Consider the following 8,078-nt stretch of genomic DNA (forward strand, 5'->3'; position numbering starts at 1 on the left):
CACACACACACACACACACATACACACACGTACACACACGCACGCACACACACGCACGCACACACACGCACACACACAAACACACACACACACAAACACACTGTCACACATCCTCTCCTCTACACATAAACATAATGATATAATTGTACACTTGCACTCACAAACAGCGAGCGCCGTAAACTACTTACCTAAAACAAACTCAATAAGAGACTAGCAGTCACATGCACGACATAAGCGAAGAATGATCGTTAACAGCTAGTGTTCAGCTAGATACATAATCCGTATTCTGAAAGGAACTCAATGATACTCCAAACTGTGCTCTAAAAGTCATATTATGTCACCGACACAACACAATCGATATCACATCACTATTAGTATTCCAATCACATCGTCATCAATAACAAATCACTGCTACAACACATCAATCACAACGCAACGCAACGCAACACATCCCACCGGAGCAAGAAAATATCAACTTACCCTACCAATATCCATATCACGACTGACCACACGGAGGAAGGGACACACGACAGCGCACAAAGGAGCACACGAGTGGACACGCGGCAACACACAGAGGGACAGCGGGTCTCTCTCTCTCTACCAGACATGATGACTGATTAATTTGTGAGAACTGAGAACTGCCTGTTCAGCGCGACGCCAGCACCTTTTATACTGAGGGAGACAGAGCGAGGCGAAGCGTACGAAAAATAGGAGCCAAAACTGTCATGGCGGACTTTTCAGCCAACCACCGCTCTCCGTTTGCGAATTTTTCGGAATGGAGACCGTCGGTTGGCTGAAAAGTCCGCCATGACAGTTTTCGCAACTTTTCTTCCACCTCGCACGCACTGCTCGGATCGACAGAACCCCTTCTCTTAGGGAGGTATATGGTATGCGGACGACGGACCAATCAGCGGCCAGCTCGTCAGGATAGAGAGAAAGTAGACAGAGGCTTTCTCGGGGTTGCGGCGTGCATGGAGGTATAAGGAATGTGAAGGGAAAAGCGGCCTAGTATCTCTACGTTTAGCTGCTCCGTCCTCAGTCTTGGGGTTACGAGTTTTCTCTCTCTGTACACACATATGGGCGCACATTGTGTGTGAGTGTGTGTGTGTGTGTGTGTGTGTGTGGTGTGTGTGTGTGTGTGTGTGTGTGTGTGTGTGTGTGTGTGCGTGCGTGCGTGCATGCGTGCGTACGTGCGTGCGTGTGTGTGCCAGTGCGTGTGCATTCGACTGCGCATTACTACGCTTATGTGCAAAGATATGCTAAAAGGAGAGGATGTGTGCGTGCATGTGTGTGTGTATGTATATGTGTATGCGTGTGTATGTGTGTGTGTGTGTGTGTGTGTGTGTGTGTGTGTGTGTGTGTGTGTGTCTGTGTGTGTGTGTGTGCATCTTGGGTGTTATCCTAGGAGAGCTCCCACAAAAAAGGAGGGTTTTCTTTTTTCTTCTGATCTGTAAAGAAAAATAAATAAATTTTAAATAAAAATAGAAACTTAAAAATAATCTAACAAATTTTAAAAAATGAACGGACAGTTGCACACAAAAGCAAGCTGCCGTACATCAAGGGAAAAAAAAGAAAAAAAAATTCGAATAAAAATGACAAAGTTCCCACCTCTGTCAACAGACCCGGGGCACCTCTGCCAACGGACCCCAACGCACGTGTGTCGGCGTCCTAGGGCCGGGGCGCAAGCGAGGCAGCCACCGGCTGTCGGGTCTCGCCGCGCTCTCCGCCCCGTTTCTACTCGGGAGGAGCCCGATCGCCCGATAGAAGTGACAATTTTGTTGACTGCGGCGCTCGCTCCCGGCGTGGCCTCGATATCCCGGCCAGAGGCCGATTTCTGGGTAAATTTGCCGAAATCCCAGTGACGGTTGCGTTTCGGTGGGCGCCCCCAGGGCGCTCGGTGGGCGGTCTGCGAGTGTCCCAGGGTGTCCCCCGTGTGCTCCCTGTGCCCGTGAGCCGGCGGGGACACGGCAGCGACGACTGTGGGTGCGGGGAACAGCCTAGGCCCAGGCACCTCTGGCAACGGACCCCCACCTCTGGCAACGGACCCCCACCTCCGGCAACGGACCCCTGCGCCCACACACCTCCGGCAACGGACCCCGGTGCACCCCGCGGTCCCCTCCGCGTTCTTGTGGGGAGGAGCCCGATCTCCCGATAGAAATGACAATTTTGTCGACTGCGGCGCTCGCTCGCTCCCGGCGAGGCCTCTCTATCCCGGGGGGAGGCCGATTTCTGGGTAAATTTGGCGAAATTCCAGTGACGGTCGCGTTTCGGTGGGCGGCCCCCGGGCCCCTGGTGGGCGCTGTGCGAGTGTCCCAGGGTGTCCCAGGGTGTCCCAGGGTGTCCCAGGGTGTCCCAGGGTGTCCCCCGTGTGCTCCCGGTGCCCGTGAGCCGGCGGGGTCCCGGCAGCGACGACTGCGGGTGCGGGGAACAGCCTAGGCCCAGGCACCTCTGGCAACGGACCCCCACCTCTGGCAACGGACCCCCACCTCCGCCAACGGACCCCTGCGCCCACACACCTCTGCCAACGGACCCCTACCTCTGCCAACGGACCCCAGTGCACAGGCAAGGGTCGGGGCCCTGCAGCGGGGCACTATGGGCACTCCCGGCGGCCGGGGCAAACTGCGATCACCGGTCCGTTTTTACTCGGGAGGAGGCCGATTTCCCGATAGAAATGACAATTTTGTCAACTGCGGCGCTCGCTCCCGGCGAGGCCTCTATATCCCGGCCGGAGGGCGATTTCTGGGTAAATTTGCCGAAATACCAGTGACGGTCGCGTTTCGGTGGGCGGCCCCCGGGCCCAGGGTGTCCCCCGTGCGCTCCCGGTGCCCGTGAGCCGGCGGGGGCCCGGCAGCGACGACTGTGGGTGCGGGGAACAGCCTAGGCCCAGGCACCTCTGGCAACGGACCCCCACCTCCGGCAACGGACCCCTGCGCCCACACACCTCCGGCAACGGACCCCGGTGCACCCCGCGGTCCCCTCCGCGTTCTTGTGGGGAGGAGCCCGATCTCCCGATAGAAATGACAATTTTGTCGACTGCGGCGCTCGCTCGCTCCCGGCGAGGCCTCTCTATCCCGGGGGGAGGCCGATTTCTGGGTAAATTTGGCGAAATTCCAGTGACGGACCCCCACCTCTGGCAACGGACCCCCACCTCCGCCAACGGACCCCTGCGCCCACACACCTCTGCCAACGGACCCCTACCTCTACCAACGGACCCCTACCTCTGCCAACGGACCCCTACCTCTGCCAACGAACCCCAGTGCACAGGTAAGTGTCGGGGCACTGTAGCGGGGCACTACGGGCACTCCCGGCGGCCGGGGCAAACTGCGATTCCCTGTCCGTTTTTACTCGGGAGGAGGCCGATCTCCCGATAGAAATGACAATTTTGTCAACTGCGGCGCTCGCTCCCGGCGAGGCCTCTATATCCCGGCCGGAGGGCGATTTCTGGGTAAATTTGCCGAAATTCCAGTGACGGTCGCGTTTCGGTGGGCGGCCCCCGGGCCCTCGGTGGGCGCTGGCGTGTGTCCCAGGGTGTCCCCCGTGCGCTCCCGGTGCCCGTGAGCCGGCGGGGGCCCGGCAGCGACGACTGTGGGTGCGGGGAACAGCCTAGGCCCAGGCACCTCTGGCAACGGACCCCCACCTCTGGCAACGGACCCCCACCTCTGGCAACGGACCCCCACCTCCGCCAACGGACCCCTGCGCCCACACACCTCTGCCAACGGACCCCTACCTCTGCCAACGGACCCCAGTGCACAGGTAAGGGTCGGGGCACTGTAGCGGGGCACTATGGGCACTCCCGGCGGCCGGGGCAAACTGCGATCCCCGGTCCGTTTTTACTCGGGAGAAGCCCGATTTCCCGATAGAAATGACAATTTTGTCCACTGCGGCGCTCGCTCCCAGCGAGGCGTCTATATCCAGGCCAGAGGCCGATTTCTGGGTAAATTTGCCGAAATTCCAGTGACGGTCGCGTTTCGGTGGGCGGCCCCCGGGCCCCTGGTGGGCGCTGTGCGAGTGTCCCAGGGTGTCCCAGGGTGTCCCAGGGTGTCCCAGGGTGTCCCAGGGTGTCCCCCGTGTGCTCCCGGTGCCCGTGAGCCGGCGGGGGCCCGGCAGCGACGACTGTGGGTGCGGGGAACAGCCTAGGCCCAGGCACCTCTGGCAACGGACCCCCACCTCCGGCAACGGACCCCCCTCGGCTGGGGCATCGGGGGCGGCTGACAGCCCCGGTGAGGTTGCCGCCCACCAATGATGGTGGGATATCGTTTGTGGGTAGGGGGGTGCACGCGGTGAGGGGGGCAGGGGGCGGCCCCTCTTGTCGTGTGGGGTGGCTACCGGGGGGAGGAGGGGGTTGCGCGCGGAGGGCCGGAATTTTGTCTGTTACGTAACATGGTGCTTATGGGACAGTGCAGCCGGCAGTCTACATAAAACGCGCCGACACGTATATATGTGGGGGAGTAGGTTCGTGCTGGAACAGGCCACTAGTCGGACTTCATTGACAGGGTTCGTCCCGGGTGAGGCGAGACTTTAACAGCCTGGTGGCACAACCTATGATCCCACCGGCGGATGGGAACTCGGATCGGGCTCGAGCGGACACCGCTTTGGGTCTCATGGACTGGGTTTTTTTCCCGTGTGGGGCCGACCTTTAGCAACAAGTGCGATGGCCCTTTCTGTCTGGACCTGCATCTGCCGAACTCCTGGTATGGACTGGCTCCTGAGGTCGTGTGTGTTTCGTTCTTCCGACTTGACCTCCCGGCAGTAGTCTGGCAGCATCTGCATGGTGATAACTCTCGCCCCGTAGGATGGACGCTGAGTAGTACGTTGTCCGAAGCGCGCCGCACGAGTCGCGAGCTGACGTATGGAGAGCATCCTCTCTCTCTCTCTCTCTCTCTCTTTCTCTCTCTCTCTCTCTCTCTCTCTCTCTCTCTCTCTCTCTCTCTCTCTCTGTGTGTGTGTGTGTGTGTGTGTGTGTGTGTGTGTGTGTATGTGTTTACACAAATAGAGTTGATGTTGTTGGCGGGCAAGATTGTCCGGCGGTAAGGGTGAGAAACAAAAAGACTTAACAGGAAAGGGGTGAGTGCTTTGGTGTGCGTGCGTGTAAGCGTGCATGTGTTAGCATACGTGTGTGTGTGTGTGCGCGTGCGTGTGTGTGTGTGCACGCACCCGCGTGTGTTTGTATGTATGTGTGTGTGTGTGTGTGTCTGTGTACGTGTGTGTCTGTGTACGTGTGTGTGTGTGTGTGTGTGTGTGTGTGTGTGTGTGTGTGTGTGTGTGTGTACGTGTGTGTGTGTGTGTGTGTTTATGTCTGTCTGAAAAGCACCAAGACAGAACGGTGTCGTGTCATGACGAAACTTGAAAATAAAGCTGCAGACGACCGGGCTCTCGACCAATCATCTGCAACTCGACCCTGAATGGACCAATGGTGCGGCAGGGCACCCTTGGCGCCAAGCTTCTCTCTCTCTCTCTCTCTCTCTCTCTCTCTCTCTCTCTCTCTCTCTCTCTCTCTCTCTCTCTCTCTCTCTCTCTCTCTCTCTGTGTGTGTGTGTGTGTGTGTGTGTGTGTGTGTGTGTGTGTGTGTGTGTTTACACAAATAGAGTTGATCTTGTTGGCGGGCAAGATTGTCCGGCGGTAAGGGTGAGAAACAAAAAGACTTAACAGGAAAGGGGTGAGTGCGTTGGTGTTCGTGCGTGTAAGCGTGCGTGTGTGTGTGCGCTCGTGTGTGTGTGTGCAATCGCCCGCGTGTGTTTGTTTGTGTGTGTGTGTGTGTGTGTGTGTGTGTGTGTGTGTGTGTGTGTGTGTGTTTACACAAATAGAGTTGATCTTGTTGGCGGGCAAGATTGTCCGGCGGTAAGGGTGAGAAACAAAAAGACTTAACAGGAAAGGGGTGAGTGCGTTGGTGTTCGTGCGAGTAAGCGTGCGTGTGTGTGTGCGCTCGTGTGTGTGTGTGCAATCGCCCGCGTGTGTTTGTTTGTGTGTGTGTGTGTGTGTGTGTGTGTGTGTGTGAGTGTGTGTGTGTGTGAGAGTGTACGTGTGTGTGTGTGTGTGTGTGCGCGCGTGCAAGTGTGTGTGTGCACGCACCCGCGTGTGTGTGTGTGTCTGTGTTCGTGTGTGTGTGTGTGTGTGTGTGTGTGTGTGTGTCTGTGTACGTGTGTGTGTGTGTGTGTACGTGTGTGTGTGTGTGTGTTTATGTCTGTCTGAAAAGCACCAAGACAGAACGGTGTCGTGTCATGACGAAACTTGAAAATAAAGCTGCAGAGGACCGGGCTCTCGACCAATCAGCTGCGACTCGACCCTGAATGGACCAATGGTGCGGCAGGGCACCCTTGGCGCCAAGATTCTCGGTCGTGGTCCCCTATATAAGCCTCCGCTGTTGACGGGAACCTCTAAGTATCACATTCTGAATTCGAAAGAATGGCACGTACCAAACAAACCGCTCGCATGTCCACTGGTGGCAAGGCCCCTCGCAAGCGGCTTGCTACCAAAGCTGCTCGTAAGTCGGCCCCTGCCACCGGAGGTGTGAAGAAACCTCATCGTTACAGGCCCAGTACCGTGGCTCTGCGTGAGATCCGTCGTTATCCGTCGTTTGAGACCCGCAAGTTGTCGTTCAAACACCTTGTTCGTGAGATTGCAAAAGACTTCAAGACCGACTTGCGGTTCCAGAGCTCTGCCGTAATGACTCTGCAGAAGTCTTGCGTCATGGTTCTGTATGAGGCATACCTCGTGGGTCTGTTTGAGGACATCAGCCTATGCCCCTTCCACGCCAAGCATGTGACGATTATGCCCAAGGACATCCAGTTGGCAAGATGTATCCGTGGAGAGCGTGCCTAAGCGAGCTCACTTCTCATCTGGTTCATCCAGCGAAGAACAGCGATCACCGGCCCACGAAACGAACGGTCCTTTTCAGGACCAAACCGAGTTCCCTATTGATGCTGTTACTTTGCTGAGTTATGTGTTGTTGTCCCCCGCCCCACCCCACCTCTGTGTGTGTATTGATTATTGTTGTTGTTGTTGTTGGTTGTGCCTCCTTAAATATATAAAGCGCAAACCGCTGGCAGAGGCAGGTACAGAATGAGAGTGAGACCCGCTGCCCCTCTGTGTGTTGCCGCGTGTCAACTCGTGTGCTCCCTTGTGCTGTCGTGGGTCCCTTCCTCCGTGTGGTCAGTCGTGATATGGATACGGGTAGGGTTTGTTGATATTTTCTTGCTCCGGTTGGGATGTGTTGCGTTGCTTTGTGATTGTTGTGTCGTGGCAGTGATTTGTTATTGATGACGATCTGATTGGTTGCCCCGTAATTACTAATAACATGATTAGAATTAGAAGTTAACTGTCTGCTTCTCTATCTCCGTCTCTCCTTTTTCCTTTTACAAGTCTACAGTGCAGTGGAGAAACACGGACAGATGCACAGGGTGATATAGTAATAGTCCTAATGCATACAGAGCAGTTGTGTGCTGTATGTTTGTTCACAACAATAGAGTTGATGTTGGTGGCGGGCTGGGGGTGAAGGATAGGCGTACAAGTGTGAGCATGGGCTATGGGTAGTCAATTAGTGCGTATGTGTGTGCATGCACGTGTATCTCTCTCATTGTGTGTGTGTGTGTGTGTGTGTGTGTGTACACAAAGAGAGTTGTTGTTAGCAGACAAGGGCTGTCGAATGACCGTTAGTAGGGGTGAGAATCACAAAGACTTAACAGTAAGAGAGTGCGTGTGCACGCACGAGTGTTTATGAGTCACTCTCTCTCACTCACGCTCTCTCTCTCTCTCTCTCTCTCTCTCTCTCTCTCTCTCTTTCTCTCTCTCTCTCACTCTCTCTCTCTCTCTCTCTCTCTCTGTGTGTGTGTGTGTGTGTGTGTGTGTGTGTGTGTGTGTGTTTACATAAATAGAGTTGATCTTGTTGGCGGGCAAGATTGTCCGGCGGTAAGGGTGAGAAACAAAAAGACTTAACAGGAAAGGGGTGAGTGCGTTGGTGTTCGTGCGTGGAAGCGTGCGTGTGTGTGTGCGCTCGTGTGTGTGTGTGCAATCGCCCGCGTGTGTTTGTTTGTGTGTGTGTGTGTGTGTGTGTGTGTGTGTGTGTGTGTGTGTGTGTGTGT

At 56.0% G+C, this 8,078-nt stretch overlaps 1 protein-coding gene across 1 annotated transcript; it reads left to right on the forward strand.

The window, feature by feature from the left end:
* The first annotated feature begins 6,109 nt into the window (after positions 1-6,109).
* LOC101860872 (histone H3.1-like) lies at positions 6,110-7,011 on the forward strand. Its single transcript, XM_005113377.3, has one exon. It carries the CDS (start codon positions 6,403-6,405, stop codon positions 6,817-6,819), a length of 417 nt encoding a protein of 138 aa, XP_005113434.1. The 5' UTR covers positions 6,110-6,402; the 3' UTR covers positions 6,820-7,011.
* The last annotated feature ends 1,067 nt before the right edge of the window (positions 7,012-8,078 follow it).

The sequence above is a fragment of the Aplysia californica genome, unplaced genomic scaffold (assembly GCF_000002075.1).
Source record: "Aplysia californica isolate F4 #8 unplaced genomic scaffold, AplCal3.0 scaffold02100, whole genome shotgun sequence".
Classification (NCBI taxonomy): Eukaryota; Metazoa; Mollusca; class Gastropoda; order Aplysiida; family Aplysiidae; genus Aplysia; species Aplysia californica.